This window comes from Thermobia domestica, chromosome 8, assembly GCF_964235325.1.
Source record: "Thermobia domestica chromosome 8, izTheDome1.hap1.1, whole genome shotgun sequence".
In the NCBI taxonomy this organism is placed as follows: Eukaryota; Metazoa; Arthropoda; class Insecta; order Zygentoma; family Lepismatidae; genus Thermobia; species Thermobia domestica.
In genome coordinates this window covers 174,106,539-174,124,077 of record NC_137461.1, presented here as the reverse complement: position 1 = coordinate 174,124,077, position 17,539 = coordinate 174,106,539, and the positions used below count along the sequence as shown (strand labels likewise).

The 17,539-nt window shown below is 39.3% G+C and overlaps 1 protein-coding gene across 1 annotated transcript in view; it reads left to right on the top strand.

Moving 5' to 3' along the window:
* LOC145693355 (uncharacterized) overlaps positions 1–17,539 on the top strand; it is a 1,690,974-nt gene that overhangs the window by 543,612 nt on the left and 1,129,823 nt on the right. Inside the window, exon 8 of the mRNA XM_081769282.1 lies at positions 6,517–6,646. Coding sequence (XP_081625408.1) covers positions 6,517–6,646 — 130 coding nt within the window. The remainder of the gene's footprint in view (positions 1–6,516; positions 6,647–17,539) is intronic.

Sequence of the window (17,539 nt, the reverse complement as noted above, 5' to 3'; positions counted from 1 at the left end):
CATAGATGAGGTTAGGACTTGTGGTGATTTTTGTCAAATCATTTTGACGGTAGTTCTTAGTGGAGGGGAAGGGGATGGAAAATGTACAAAAATAAATAAAATTTTGTAACTCTTGAAGCACCCGACCGAACTCGATCTCATTTTTAACATAGATGAGGATCGGACCTGAGATGGTTTCTGTCATATCACTTTGACGGTGCTGTATAGGGAAGGGGGAGGTGAAAGATATTTTAAAATGATCGAAAATGACCTATATTAAAATGGAATCTATAGTTTTGGGGGTCAATGAGCTAAACAGTGACACTTCCGATGCTGTTTAAATTCAAATTGAGCCCCTTAGCTTAGCGGAGGGAAGGGAAGAGATATAAAAATGATCGAAAATAACGAATATTAGTGTCGAATCCATAGTTTTCAGGGTCGCTGAGTTGAATACTAACCTTCCGATACCGTTTACGATCAAATTCAGCCTCGTAACTTGGGGGAGAGGGAAATACATAATAATGATAAAAAATGATCAAATATTAGTGTAGAATCTATAGTTTTTGGCGTCGCTAAGGTGAACAGTGATACTTGTGATCCCGTTTAAATGCAAATTTAGCACTGCAACTTGGGGGAGGAAGGAGATATTAAAAAAAATCGAAAATGACAATTATTAATGTCGAACTCATGGTTTTCGAGGTCATTGAGGTGAACAATGACACTTCCGATCCCGTGCCTTGCAACATAGGGGAGGAGGAGATATATATGTTTATTGAAAATGACCGATATTACTGCCGAATCCATAGTTTTCGGTGTCTTTGAGACGAACAGTGACACTTCTGAAGCCGTTTAAATCCAATTCAGCCAACCAACTTGGGGAGGAGGATGGGAGAGAAATATAAAAATACCATAATCGAAAACGTTCGATATCAGAGAGCGCTTCACTAATAGTAAAAAGTGACTGACTGACGAAATATATTACTATTCTTTTTGGTCTAACCCAACGAAGTGGATAATTGATGCTAGTAATCCATATTCACAAGTGACACTTCAAATAACTTGTAGTTTGATGCCGTTATTTTGTATTTCTAACACAGGTCGAAAGTATTCAAATAAATTGAGTTTATACAAGACATAGGGAGTTGAGTCATTTTCAGTTTCCACTCAAATTATTCTAAAATATTAAGAGGTTTGATTATAATAATTATTATTTTAATTTTCTCTCTCTTTTTTTGGTCAATGTTGCTAAACATGTCATCATCACCATCATAGCTATTTTGCCATTATTGGCAGATTACTTGCTGCAACTGAGAAGGTTTGATGTTCGGTGCTCCTCAGCTAGGCACTTCGCCTTGACGTAGCAATTTTCTGTTTTAATACCTTCCTTCAACTACAGTCTCCTTCGCTCCCTCCCTCTTTTTCCTTCCACAATACCTTCTAGCACGTCCCTCATAATACAGTTCCTCCTCAGTCAATATCCTAACCAGTTCCTCTTCCTCCTCTTTAACAATATCTAAAATTCTTCTTTTTCTCCTACTGCTAATATTTCTAACACCTTCTCTTTCGTTTTACGTTCAACACAGCTAATTCTCTCTTTGCTTTTTCCATGCCCACATTTCGAAAGCCTGCAATTTTTTAAAGTCGCTTTTGCGTAATGTCCATGAAAAGAAAAATCTGGCGCCTTTAGAGTGTAAAAATAATTTTGTAATTCATGGTATTTCAATAATAATCTGTGTCGTCTTGATTTTCTTTTATGCGTTGTAAGGGTAGCCTCCCCAGTTTGGGAACCAATGGAGTGTTGTATATGTTAAAAAAATATAAACAGATTACGAAACGTTGTGATTTAGCATATCTTATAAGTAGTGAAGCGTGATCACCCATTAAAAAAATAAAGGTCATCATCTATGTTGTACACTATCATCATACTTACACCAAGTTAACCTATATTACATTTAGAAACATACATTGTATTTCCGTTGCTATTGGCGCATTATAGAGTTTATTATCCCTTATATCCATAGTAAAATTTACCTAAGAAAAGCATAAGATTTCTTAAATGCAAGACTTGCAAGACTCTTGCATGCAAGACCAAGACCAAGACCAAGACCAAGACTGGGTGTGCAAGACCAAGACCAAGACCAAGACCACCCCGGTCTTGGTCTTGGTCTTGCATTTACTCATCACTACACATGACTTCCCGCTGGAGGCCGAACCTGGTCTTCTACGCCGAAAGCGTGTACGGTATACGCTTAGTCACAAAGGAGCTTTACGATGGGAGTTAAACTTGCACTTTAAATACTATCGGGGTTGTAATTATTAATATCTGCGACATCGAGAACTATAGATTCGACACTATATCGGTCTCCTTTACTGTGTATATATATCCCCCTCTAATCCCGAATAGCTTACCCCGACAATAGTCTTTTTTAGACTGTAAATACTATATGTAGGAAGTGTATTTAAAATTAGTCCCGGCATGCTAGAATTGTAATGGAACACACACACACACACACTTATATATAAGAGGCTGAGAGCAAAAGACCACTTCCATGTGCAAAAGCCTTTGGAACTGAAATTCTTTGGAAAGAAATCCTATGCTGCCTTCTTTCTAAAGTATAAATGAGTCTCTTAGACGTGACTTCGTGTTCGTAGATTTCCTGTTTACATGGTTTTGGGGTTCGTGAGTTTTGAGTCAGGAGCCAAGATTCGAGTTTGATAGTTTCTGTTTATACCTTCACATTCTCTTTTCCTTTCAAGAACGTAAATCACTTGCTGTAATGAGAATATTGAGAAGTAAGCTCCGTATGACAAATAGCTGCAGGTAAACACACTACATAACTTATTTATTGCTATTACACGATTTTCTTGATTTGTATTTAATATTCACATATAGAATACCGACATTGTGTGAAAATCTCCCATATCTCAGATGTTACATTATAAAAATAATAATTACTTATACCCTGATATATAGGCCTATATATCATCATGATAGGTATTCTGCCTTTATTTGCAGGTCACTTGCCGCAGCTGTGAAGCTTCCATGCTGTACGGTCCTCCGCTAACCTCTTCGTCTTCGCGTATGATCTTTCTGTTTTAATATCATCCATTATTTGTAGTCTCCTTTGCCCCCTCCCTCTCTTTCCCGCCACCATACCTTCTAGGACGTCCTTCATGATACAATCTCTTCTTAGGCAATGTCCCAACCAGTTTCTCTTTCTCTTCCTAATACTATTTAAAAGTGTTCTTTTCTCACCCACCATTTCTAACACTCTCTCATTCGTTTTCCGCTCGACCCAACTAATTCTTTCCATTCTTCTCCACACCCACATTTCGAAGGCTTCTAGTCAATTTTCGTCACCTTTACGTAATGTCCACGTTTCCGCCCCATACAGTACAACACTCCACACGAAGCATTTTTGAGTTTTTTTCTCAACTCTTTATTCAAGGTCCCACAAAACAGACTTTTCTTCCTCCTAAAGGCTTCTTTCGCCATTCCTATTCTTGCTTTTATTTCACGTTCGCACCTCATGTCATTACTAAGAATACTACCCAGGTATCGAAAACTATTCACTTGTTCTATTTTCTTCCGTCCTACTTTTTTGTAATTATTTTATATATTTTCATACATTGAGAAAAATAGAATTTCATACAAAAAACTTTTGACCCGAACGGGAATCGAACTCATGACATTATGATTTAGAAGTCTCGCTGTTTGACACTGAGGATGTGACCGAGGTACTTCTATTGATATATAGCTAACTGAAGTTCCGAACAATGCCATTCTTATCTGTTGCAAATTCTGTGGCTTTCTTTCTCCTTTCTTTTTTTTAAACTATGTTCTCTGTGTTTGCTTTCATTGGAAAGGTTCCTTTACAGAATTGAATGTTCTTTTACGTATGGAAAGCTAAATGCTAAAACAAGCATATGCTAACATTAATACATGGTTTCGAAATATTGTATCATTAAGTATTTCAATCAATGTTACTTTTTCTCTACACTTGGCAACAAGTCTTATTATATTTAAAAGAAGAAAAACACATCTACACATCCCGATTGGAAAGGTTGGCTTTGGGGTTCGAACCTGGTTTACTGTTTCCTGAAGATACCCGAAGTTGGACTTAGAAAATTTTTGCCTCAAAACAGCAATAAAGAGTGCAACTATTCTTTCTGGAACAGCATGTACCTGAATCCTAGGTATTGAAGTCATCCTTATTTATACATGGTTCATAATTTATATACATATGGATGATTTGTTACAGAAATAACCTAAACTATTTAAGTGAAGTGAGATTTGTTATGAAGTAGTGTACGTATATTTGTAAATAAGCTTTTTATAATATTTATAAGGATGCCAGGTTTTTAGTATCTAAATTTGAATTTTTTTGTAGGCTTTGCATGTTAAGGTTTAATTATTGAATGGAGAAGTAAACTCAGGAATTCCGAGAAATGTACGTTTGCATTGTTACAAGCCGTGAGTTTATAGGGCCACTCTATCAAAGTAGAACGCTTTTGCCTTAGATTTGAAGTCATTGATTTAATGATTTGTATTGGTACATTTGCGGAGATAACTTTAAGCTGGAACACTTTGACACACTTTTAGTTTAACGTTTATTGATTGCATTTTAAGTTATTTAACAGTTGTATGTTTATACTATCTATTAAATTTAATGGGGAAGCAGATGAACAGATGGAACAGAAGAAAGAAAGAAAATTACGAATATATAGGGTTTATCGTTCATATTGAAGGAACAGAACCCTGCAAACTGTTAGAATGGAAGTTTGGTATTGATATCGAATTCCGTATATGCATCAATAATTTAACTTCGAATGAATAGTTGTGCGTTTTTACGTGTTATTACTTTTATGTAAAACAGATCATTGGAGGAATTAAGCTTGGAATTGTAAGGTGTAGAATTTTAAAATTATCTGATATGAAAAAAATATTTCGTGTTATTATACAGTGAGATATCAATGATCATTTAATATAAGGAAGGAGCAATTATTGATAATTATATGTATATGCTAGTGCTTATAACGAAAGGTTGCTTAATATTATACGTATTCTACATCTTTTTTGATGACAAGAAGGTTTACTTGATTAGATATTTGAAATTTGATGAATGGAATACAATTATAACTGTTTTGTTTATAACTTGGTATTGCTGTTTCATCGTGGGATTTAAATATGTTTAGCTAATGCAATTATTATAATAGAATCATTTTCATTGTGTAGGGTAAATTATTTATATAAATGGTTAGTATACTGACTATTTCCCAATAGGTTTATCGAATTGTCTAACAGGTTAGTAAAAATTATTTGTTCCAGTAATAATGTTTGGTTTGATATCATTCACCATTTAACATCATATTAAGCTAAATCGCGCTTTACGATATAGTGATAATATATAGGATACTTCACAAACTGATAGCTGTGTGTAATCATTATTTACATGTGGGATGTTAGTAAGTATACTGTTTTTATTAATGTTGAATAAATCTATATCAGGAAGTCAAAAATATTTATTACATTTGCAGCTACTTAACTAATTAACTCTACGGTCTATGGAACTCGAAGTTTCAATGTTGCATTCACAAAATCTTTTCCGTGCCCACTGTTCGTAAACTGGATACAGATTTTTATGTGTACTTGTATTACCTATTAGATCCATTTTAATATTATCCTCCCGTTTGCGCTTAGGTCATCCTACTTCTGATTGGATTTCTAGTTAAAATGTCGAGAGCGTTCGTACTTTCTGCCCTTGTTGGCTACATGACCTGCTCACCTTCTAGATTTGTTAATCCTGAAATGTTTCTAATGATGGAGTTCCTCGTTATAAAGTACCATCATTTTGCATTTTCGTTTCTTTCGGGCGCAAATATTTGTCTTAGCATTTTGTTTTTCAAATACTTTCGGTGTACATTTTTCCTTTGTATAGGTGATAATGTTTCGCAACCAAATAGTACAACGTCCATGATTTTCGTTTTATATATTTAAGTATGAAAGGTTCTTAACAGAATTTGCGACGACAAAAGATTTTGAGTTGAACAGTAACACGAATTTCTCACTTTTTTTATTTAGCGTTTAATTTCTTCACGGACATGGTTTGGGTATGTTAATATTAATATTCACTTCTAAGTATTTGAACGTACTCATTTGAAAGCAATATTTGATATTTACCGCATCCATAATTTGCAGTATTGCGGTCATGGGAATTTCAATATATTTAGTTTCTTTGCATTTAGTTTTAAATCTGTGTCCTTGCAAGCGTTTAATAAGACATAAGTATGACACTCTACTGTCCCCTATTATATTCCATTACAGTTGCAGCAGGATTGCACTTCATTTTAAATCGCGACAGACTAAACTACAAAGTGTGACACTTCGCTATATGTTACACGTGCAGTTTCTAATAATTCATCGATCTTGTCTGCATGCATCCGGAACAGCATGCAGTGGTGTACATTATAAAACCGTACGGGCAAATAAAGAAGGATACAGTATAATGGATTAATGTGTTTGCATTTAACTTTTAGGGTGCCCGAGGAGAACCAGGAAGACAAGGACCGCCAGGAAGACAGGGTCCAGAAGGCGAACCTGGAGTGTACGACCCCAATTTGGACGAAGTGGGTTTAGTAGGAGTGGTTGGTCCACAAGGACCAGTAGGTAATATTAGTTACTTTGAATTGATATTGAATTAATAACATTATGATATCTTGAGTACTAGTAAAGAAATTGTAAGTATTATATATATGAAAGCACATTTATCTTGAGACACCATTGTAACTTCTAAACTAATTGACAAAAATCGATTTGCAAATATGGAGGTATGTCCTTTAGCATACTCCGCAATAACACCCTATTAACTATTTTGGCACCTCAACATAAAGTTTGTATTATTTATTTTACCTGATGTATATATTAAGTGAAAGCTTACCATATCACATTTATTACTTAGTGTTACACAGCAAAAAATGAGGTGTTGAGACAACACAAAATGACTACCATTTTAACAGTATTACTTGTGTGTCAATTCAACACCAACCACATTTTTTTGCTAGCCTAGGCTAGCTATCCGCCCGAGGGTTATGCCCTCCATGGGACGGGATGTAAAAGATCAAAGTTGGTATGAGCGTTAATAATATCTCGGAGGAGTGAGTGATGAAAATTGAGACGTGTCTGAAAGTATTTAAGGCGAAGCTTTTCGAGGAGGAATAGATGTGAGGAAAATGCATTCGATCGTACATAATCTGAGTTGGACTGGGAAGTTTGATGCGGTAGGCTATACGAAGGGCGTGTCGTTCTAGGACTTTAAGTTTGTGATATTAGGAAGGGGGAGCTGCAATCCAAGCAGGATGGCCATAAGTCAGCACTGGGCGAAGAAATACTTTGTAGGTGTTTAAAAGAAGTTCTGAATGAAGGCCCCAAGTTGTGCCAGTTAGGCGTTTAAATAAGTTAAGTCGACGACAAGCTTTTCCTGTGACATCTTGTAGGTGTTCTTTCCAAGTAAGGTGTCTGTCCAATGTATGTCCCAGGTATTTGACTGTTTTAGAAAGCTGAACACGAGTGTCGTTAACGGTGAGATTCAACAGAGATGGATTGCGATGAACTTTGGGGCGTTTATTAGGTGGTAGGAAGACTGTAGTTTAAGTTTTACTGGCATTGATCTTAACTGTCCATTTATCACACCAGAGGGCAAATGAATCTATCGCTTCCTGTACTGCTGTGCTAAGTTGGTGAATCCTGCTTGGTGGAGTGGCAGAAGATTGCACCTTGAAAGATGGAGATGAAGACGTTGTACTATTATTTTTTCCAGAATTTTAGTGAAAACCCGGCTGAGCTGAATCGGACGGTAAGAGGATACTTGGTCGGGAGGTTTCTCTGGTTTAAGAAACATAAGAACTTTAGACGTTTTCAATGTAGTGGGTATATAGCCGGTACGAAGCATAAAAGTATATATGAGGGCAAGGAGATTGGTCAGAACGGGTGGGCTTTCTTTCACATGGCGATACAAGATGTTATCGATGCCTGGAGTGGTGTTGCGTTTGCGAGAGACTACATTCGTGATCTTAGCAGAAGTGATGGGAGCACTGAGTGTTTTGCGAGATGAGACTGTGTGGTTTACGTCAGGTTGAAGATGTGGAAAAGAGACGTTAAAGCGCTCTGTGGGATGATGGCGAAAATGACGTAGAAGATAATGACATAAAGATATCCTGTAAGTAAGTAGCGAAGGCGTTAGCTTTATCTTGGTCGAAGTGGAGTGCTTGATCATGATGAATGAGTGGATAGGACGTTTTGAGTATTTTCCGGTGAGTGCGTTAAAACGCTTCCAATATTTGGTAGGGTGGCATGAGTCACTAAGAGAATTGCAAGCGTTGATCCATTGTCTTAGTTTATAGGCTTTAATGTAGTTGGAGACTGTACGGCGGACGGCTCTGTGATGTTGAAGAGCTTCGCGGTTACCAGATGGAACATATTCTTTATAAAACTGACGAAAGCTGAATGGGAGTAACATATTGTGGGGGTAGTTAAGGTTTGTGAGGTGAATATGTAGAATGGGGAATGAATTTCTCGGATTCAACTTGAATATGGATAGTAATATGATCTAAGGTAGAGTATAACTCATCTTCTGTACTAGGAGGAGCGCATTTCTCGAGAGAGTGTGTTAAGTAAATGCGATAGTTCGTCCAATCTACCTTATTATAACGAGAAAAGAGTCGTGGAGATGTGGTAGATATACTCCGAGGCTGAGTTTTATTGGAAGATGATCACTTCCCAGAGAACCTAAGATATCGATGTGAATGCGCTGTGATAGAGATGACGTTATGGCGATGTCTGGAGTGGTATTGGATTCAGGGCGGGGGGTTTAGGTAAAGGATGTAATATACCCGTCGTGATTGTGTCAATAAAATTCCTGAAAGTTGTCTTAGCTCTATCTGAGCGGCTGTGAATGTTAATGTCTGCTAAGATGATGTAATGACGGAAGGTGTTAGAGATGTAGTGAAAAATTACAGTGGAATTGAGTGACCGGGGCGAACATAAATGGTGGCTACTGTTACACATAATGATTTATAATAGAGAGTAGTAATTAGGTGTTGTGGTAGATTTTGGAGCGGAGTAGAGTGAAGACGGTAAGGTATGTGAGGTGGGAAACCTATAGCAACGCCGCCATTGGCGCGGCGGGCTAGTAGGGTACTATCTTGGCGAAGGATTTGATAGCCTGGAAGACGGTAAGTGAGCTTGGAAGTGAGATTCGTTTCGTTGAGAATGAAAGTATTCACATTTCTTCCAGTAGAAGTTGTTCAAATAGTTTTATGAGTGGAAAACGAGTGGATGTTGAGGAATAAGAATATGAGAGCCATGACAAAGCCATATTGAAGATAGATTTATACTGTAGTTTTGGGTGGAGCTGCATGGAAATGGACGCTGGGACCATTATAGGTAGCATGGAAGTCGAGATGGAAAAGGTTCCGAGCGGTGTGTTGAACATGCTATAACATGAGTGGTCGTGCAGAAGGATGGACGTTCTGAAGTGTCAAAGTGATGAATGCTAATAACTGATGAAGGGTAACGAATTAGTTTGGTTCCACTGGTGTATCCACTGTTTGATTCTGGGCGTCATGAGTACGTAATGGTACTACAAGTTCAGGTTTAGTCTGTTCCGGAGTAGGTTGAGATTTATATTTATAACTTTAAGTTGGGTGAGATCTTTCGTGGCAAGTATTACAAGTAGGAGCTTGTTGAAGATTAGTGCAAGATCGAGTTGGATGAGGTCCAGTGCAGTAACCGCGTTTGCGTTGGTTTGTGCAGCGATCAGTGGAGTGCGTGTTGTATTCCTGGCATCTTTCGCATCTATGAGGAAGTGGTGCTGGTGATCGTGAAGGCTCGACACGATGTCGCTTTTTGAAGATGAAAACACCGTTATCCAGAAGATCATTTATCGTGTCTTGCGAAGTGGTCAAGATCCGGACCATGTAAGTAGGTCCCTGATTATTGCGAATACGGACACATTATTTTGAAGGAGTAGGCTTCTTCTCGGAGTTCTTCAATCTCTGCATCCGTTATTGATTGATCAACCCCGCGGATCACTACCGACATGGTAGTTGGTTGACGTGGGAGTGGGCGTTGTTTCCGCCTGTTACTAGTCAGCGGAGATAAGAAAGCATTTTCCCGAAGACTTCAAAGCTATGTTTATCGCGGACTGTCGTAGCGAAGTTCGCTGATGGTGATTTGATGATGAAACCGTTCTTTGTATGTACTATTTGAGATATCTCGGAGCGTGGTCGGTATTTTAAAATTTGTTAGAGAAGCAGCTTCGCATTCCGGTACTTAGGATCATAGTTTTGAAGAAGATAACTATAGACTTGTGGTTTTAGCTTCGGAGGTGCTAGAAGAGGAAAATCCTCATCGATGATGATACGTTCACTGTCTGACCTAGAGATGCTGTGATCATCTGTATGGTGATTTTTTTTTTTTTTGGTTTGCGATCGTGTTGGCGGTACTGGACTGTTAATAGGTGTGCGAGATCGATCAGGTCTTATTTCGGCTTTAGATTTTTCCCTACTAGGCTTCCGCTTCTCTACCTTCATAGATATAGTGGATATCCGGGAAGCTGATGGTCCTGAAGCCTGGCCGGTATCCATAGCTGGATACTAAAAGTGATGAGAAAAATTGCAGAGCTAACAGTGAAGTGAGTAAAGCGAAGCGAAATGAACAAAAAATACACAATAATAGTGTACTTCAACAGGCTTCCACTTGCGTAAACCTCGATCTCTCGTAACCTAACGTCCGAAACTGAATTCCGTTCGCCGTGCGTCCACACGCACGCAAAGAACATAGTCTAGACTCGTTACGAAAGCTGTATTGCGACAGCTGGGTAAGTATGTGACCAACCACATCGCCTTCAGAGCATGTCAGAAATACCGCCTTACTGGCTGTAAGTATTTGCATTGTTTTTTATTGATTGGTATGAGCTATGAGCAAAGCTTTGCTAAATGTATTTCGCATTTATGGCAAGTAACTAATAACATTATGTTTTCTGTAATCGATCACAATAATATTGTTGTAAACTTGTGAATCATCTGACAATAGTTACATAGATAGGAGTGCTTTCATCTATTTTCTTTGTCTGCTATTCTTGTGTCTTAGCACGTATGAACAGAAGATGACAGAACTGTTGCCTATGTATCTATTGTCAGACGATTCAGGCTTACAACAATATCATTGTGACCGATTACAGAAAACATAGAACATTATTCGTTACTTGGCATAAGTGCCAAATATATTTCACAAAGCTTTGCTCATATTAAACGATAAATACCAATGTAAATTCTCTCAGGTAGTAACGAGTTATTTCTGATATGCTAGGAAGGCGATGTGGTTGGTGCAGAATTAATACACAAGTAACACGCTAAAGTGGTAGTCATTTTGTGTTGTTTCAACGCCTCATTTTTTACAGTGTACAAACTGAGGACCCTACAGTATTACAAACATTTGTAAATATCCAAATTTGAAGTCTTCTACTATAGTAATAATGTAATTCCCTAGATGTGTCATGTATATCGGAAGTATACTTGCTGGAACTGCAGTGCCTGAAATGAATAGATACATCAAACATTTGGTGATTAGGTGAATACACGGAGAGCCATGAAAGCATTATTTTTATCAGCTAAGTATACGACTGTGATTAGATCTGCAATGATAGATAGTATGAGGGTGAAGTGCTTCGACGCCACAACACATGGGTGATGTTAGTAAGACAAATGCTGTTATCTTCTGTTAGTGGGGCGACGCAGGAACGAATGGAGACCAAATCAGCCCTGTTAGTGGATGGTTTACTGTGCATAAATGGATAGATGAGTGGTGAAACTGTGGCAGGATGATAAATGTCAAAAACTTCTGGATCAATGATGTCTTGGCCGATGTTGAGATTGTAAAGTGTCATCAGATGCTGAAGAGGTGTGGGATAATATACAACGGAAATGTCATAGTCTCGGTCATTGCGCAGAATGCTCAGGAATATGGGATGAGCAGCTTCAATGCGTTTGTGAATGTACTTTGAGCGGAGGGCCTCAAGATGTGATAATAGTAGAGGAAAATTGATGCGCTCATAAAGAAGGCGTGATGGATGCGAAAGGCTAAACGAAACGCATGGCATTCGAGGATGCTTAACTTAAGATAATATTTAGGGGGAGCTGATATCCAGGCTGTGTGGCCATAAGTTAGAATTGGGCGCATGAAAACCTTGTATGTATTGAGAAGGAGAGAAGAATTTAGACCCCACGTGCTACCTGTTAGGCGTTTTAGTAAATTGAGTCGGTTTTTGGCTTTCTTGATGACAGTAAGAAAATGAGGCATCCAAGTGAGCTTGGAGTCAAATACAACGCCAAGATATTTAAGAGTACTATAGATTGTAACCGGACTGTTGTCAACATGGAGACGTAGCAAGTGGGGATTTCGATCGACCCGTGATCGTGGTCCACATGGTAAGAAAACGTTCGCTTGCGTTTTCGTAGCATTGATTGCCAATCGCCAGATGTCGCACCAGTCAACAAAAGCATCAATTGCCAGTTGAAGGCGATATTGAATAGTAGTAATTGTCCGACTGACAGCTAGAAAATTGGAAAAGTTGTACGTTAGGAGTAGTGGGTAAGTCGGATACATACAGCAAATATAATAGGGGTGAAAGAGAAGATCCCTGTGGAACGACAGAATTCAAAAAGACTGGAAAGGACAGAACATCATTGATGAAGATGTAGGCAAGTCGGGCTGTAAGAAAGGAATGTATAACTCCAATGTAAGAGTGGGGAAGTTGAAAAGAGTATAACTTGTATATAAGACCCTGGTGCCAAACTTTATCGAACGCCTTTGCTAGATCGGATGTGTCCAGACTAGATGGATTGTCTCGATTGAATTGGTTCTATATATATAGAAGTGCTGAGACGTAACAAGGATCTAGAATGCTATAGTTACGTCGATACCCAGCTCGATGCAAGGGAAGTAACTCGTGATTCTGCAAATGGTCATGGAGGCGGCGAACTAATATGCGTTCCAAAATTTTGCTTAGTGTAGATGTTAGTTATATCGGCCGATATGACGTGAGGTCAGAAAGAGGCTTATTAGGCTTTGGAAAAAGTAAGACTTTTGAGTACTTCCAAGTTATGAAAAAAAAACAGTTCGAAGTATGAATGTATAAATGATACTTAGTATGGTGAAGACAACAGGAGGGGCGTTCTTAATCAGAATATAGGTAATAGCGTGAAAGCCTGGATCGGAATTTCGTTTGTCGAGGAGTATGGCCTGTATATCAATAGGTTGAATCGGTACTGCAAGTGGACGATCTAATTCCAGGCCGCGATTGGGATTAAGTTGTACATGTGGTAAGTTGGGGTCAGATCGACTATCGACAGCTGCGTTTAGATATAAAGGAGTATGCCAGCCAGGTAGAGGAGTGAAGATATTTTGAAAGAGTTGGGCAAATGTGTTGGCTTTGTCTTGATCAGAAGATAGTGCTTGCTGATTAACAACTAATGGGTAAGGTGTCCGTTGAAATTTTCCGATGAGCTGATTGAACTGTCGCCAATATTTGGTAGGATGTGTGTTTTCGTTCAGTTTGTTACACGTTCTGGTCCATAGAAGGCGTTTGTATGCAACGATATAATTGTGAATTATGCACAGATAGTGTCCATGGAGGCGAAGTGCTTCTAAGTTACGACTGTGAGTGTATTCTCTGTTAGCACGCCGAGCTGCAGTAATTAGAGGTAGGTATCGTGGAGGAAGTTCAGTTTTATGCGGAGTAATATAGGTTGTTGGAATATGCTGTTGGGCTGTTGTTTGTAAGGTCTGAGTGAGTCGGGTAACGGCGTTGTCAAGGTCATGTTGTGACGTTAAGGCAAAATTAGCCGAGAGAGAGTGTGTAATGGTCTCATGATAGGCTGGCCAATTAGCCTGATGATATAAGTACACTTTCTCTTTGTGTATAGTATTGTATGAAGAAGTATTGGTAGTTAATGATAGCTTTATTGGAACATGAATCCCAAAGTAAAGTCCGGGTAGGAAAATTTTTGTCCACGAGCTTCCACGTCGAAAATGGCCTGAAACAAGGAGATGCGTTGTCGCCATTATTATTTAACTTTGTGCTGGAATACGCTATAAGGAAAATCAAAGATAGCAACCAGGGCATAGAGTTGAATGGCATTCACCAGGTTATGGCATATGCTGATGATGTAAATTTAATAGGGGATGATAGGAGAACAGTAGAAATAAATGCAGAGATCTTATTAAACGCTTGCAGCGACATGGGTTTAGAAGTAAATGCAGAGAAAACTAAATACATGGAAGTGCGTCGGGACCGTAATACGGCAAATTGTGGAGGCGTTAAAATATTAAATAATGCTTTTGATAAAGTGGATACTTTCAAATATTTAGGATCAATATTAACAGACGAAAATCATATTCACGAAGAAATTAAATGTCGACTAAAAGCAGGGAATTCGTGTTACTATTCGGTTCAAAATCTCTTGTCGTCGCGAATTCTGTCGAGGAATTTGAAGCTTAAAATATATAAAACGATAATCATGCCTGTTGTTCTGTATGGTTGTGAAACATGGTCGCTTACTCTGAGGGAAGAACATAGACTGAAAGTATTTGAGAACAGGATCCTGAGAAGAATATTCGGACACAAGAGGAACGAGAATGGGGAATGGCAGAAGCTTCATAACGAGGAACTACATAGTTTATACGGTTTACCCAACATTGTTAGGGTCGTCAAGTGTAGGAGGCTTAGGTGGGCAGGTCATGTAGCTAGAATGGAAGAAAGTAGAAACGCTTTCAAAGTACTGACTGGTAGACCCATAGGAAAACGACCATTAGGAAGACCTAGGCGCAGATGGGAGGACAATATTAAGATGGATCTCGCAGAGATGGGAATACAAAGTAGAAACTGGATGCAGTTAGCTAAGGATAGAAGTCAGTGGAGAGCTTTTGTGAACGCGGCACTGAACCTCCGGGTTCCATAGGCCATAGAGTTAGTTAGTTAGTTAGTTAGTTTTATTGGAACATGATCGCTCCCCAAAGAATGTAAGACGTCAATAGTGATGTGAGAATTAATCGCTGTGGAATAAATTACGATATCTGGTGTGGTGCTGCTAGAGGGACGAGTTGGCTGTGGTAGCATGAAAGGTGCCGGTTGTATGAAGACTAATAAAATCCAAAAATCGGTATTTCTCATGTTGAGGCCTACTATGAAAATTGATGTCTGCCATGATAATGAATTTGCGGTAGGTATCGGAGAGGTATTGAAAAATTGGTAAGGTATATCGTGTCTCTGCCTGACAGATGGTTGCAAAGGCTATTGTATGACCCTTGAGATATAATAATACAACATTATATTCTGGCAACTCCAATGTGTGTGGTAATGTAATAGTGCGATGTGATATGCAATAATGTAAACCAATGGCTGTTCCACCATGCAGACGTGCGCTGCCCGGTCCATCGTGTCTGTGGAGAGTATATTTGGGAATAAATCAGGTTATGTAAGGAGCTAGAAATGTTTCATTAAATGCAAAAGCGGCGATATTCTCCTCCAAAAGAAGTTGTTGAAACAGCACTTGATGCGTGAGGAAAGACCGTATGTTAAGAAATAACAGGTTGTATGCCATAACGTATAGGAAAAGAAGAATGGTAGTACTATAGAGACAAGTCATGTTCAGACAGTTGATTCAATAGATTGTATTTGGAAAGGGACGTCGGATCCGCTGTATCTTGCGTGTTGTTGGAGATTATACAGAAGTTTAGCAGAGTGAATGATTTGATTGAGAACGTGCGAGCGTTGAGATGGCAGAAAATTTTGTAAGGTCAGAGTTAAGAATCGTAATAGATCTTCTACTGTAACAGGATGTGTCAGCGACTTTGCAGGTGGAGTGGGGTCATCGGAATTTTTGATGGGAGCTACTAATTCCGGCTTATAAGGGGTAGGAGCAGGCTTGCCACGACAGCGATAACTGTAAGTTGGATGTTTTTAGGACACGTGGCGCATTGAGGAGGTGCACTTGAATTTGGCCAATTTCGGGTTAGATGACTCCCGCTACAATATCCGCATTTGACAGTGTTGGTGCAGTTATAAGTGTAATGATCATTATACGACAGGCATTTCTCACAGCGGATTGGAAGCGGAGGAGACGATCGAGATGATTCTACCTTGTAACGGCGGCGATATACATAGGCCCCATTAGCTAAGAGATGATCAATGATTTGTTGTTGGTCGGTCAAAATACGAACGAGGTAGGTAGGACCAGTGTTGTTACGGATCCTAATACATTTCTTGATTCCGAGACCCTCGTAGCGAAGCTCATCAAATATCTAATCGTCGGTGAGTTCAGGGTCAGTGCCCCTCATAACAACTGATAGCAATGGTGGACGACGAGGAGGTTGAGGTGATTTTCGCTGGCTCGGAGTAAGCGGCGTCAACACAGCCTGCGTGCCAAAGATTTCAAAGGTAGCCTTGTTTCGAACATGTATATAGAAGTTAGGATTAGGAGATTTCAAGATGATGCCGCCCCTAGTAGGTATAATTTGATGCACATCAGCGCTAGGTACATATTTATTGATTTGCATGAAGATTGCTCGTGCAGTTCGATACATAGCGTCGAAGATCTTTAATATGAAATTATACATTATACCCTGAGTAGCTTGCAAAGTGGGAGACGGTGGAGCATTAGCCCAGTCCATCTCGGTGTTTCTCGCATTCACTGAGGCTGTGGGACCTTCTCCATCAGACCTATAATGCCTTGGTTTCTTAGACTCTGATTGCTTGGAGTGTCCGATTGGAGAACGTGAGCGAGATCGAGACTCAGTCTGTTTCGAGGTGTCTGCTTTAGTGGTCTTCGTACCAACAGAGTGACCTGGTTTCGTAGCTGCACCCTTCGCTCCCGTCGGGGAGGGCGGCATGATGATGATTTAACCTATCAGAATATGTAACTCAAATGAAAGTTTTTCGAGGCAATCGTGTGAAATAGGTGTTAGGGGAAGCCCACTGTGGCTCTCAGTTGAGGCAGCAATACGTCCTCGCGGAGAGGTCGGTCAGTGCAAGCACTGGCCGTCCACAAAAATAGGTGTAGAAACGAGTGGGTGATGATGGCCACGGGCTCCCACTTGAGTCAGCAATACGGACTGCAAGGGGATGTCGATTGTCTGTAGCAGAACAATCCTCTCTAAATGAACTAAAATACTATTAGATGCATGCAGAGCGTTAGTGATCGTTCTCAGACCTATGAATCGATATCGATCCTGAATTCTGAGTTGAGTTCTGAACACCATGCACATCGCCTTCACAGCAGATCAGAAATATCTCGTGTCTGGCTGTGAGTATTTGCATTTTTTTTATTCTTTGGTATAAGCAAAGCATTGTGAAATATATTTCGCTTTTGTGGCAAGTAACTAGTAACAGCTCGTTTTCTGTTTTTTATTTGCTACTCGAGGCTAGCACGCGCCCAAAGAGTTACGCCTTTTATTCGGGATGAGGGAGCGAAGGAAGATGGGATGTTGCGGTACATGTAGTTG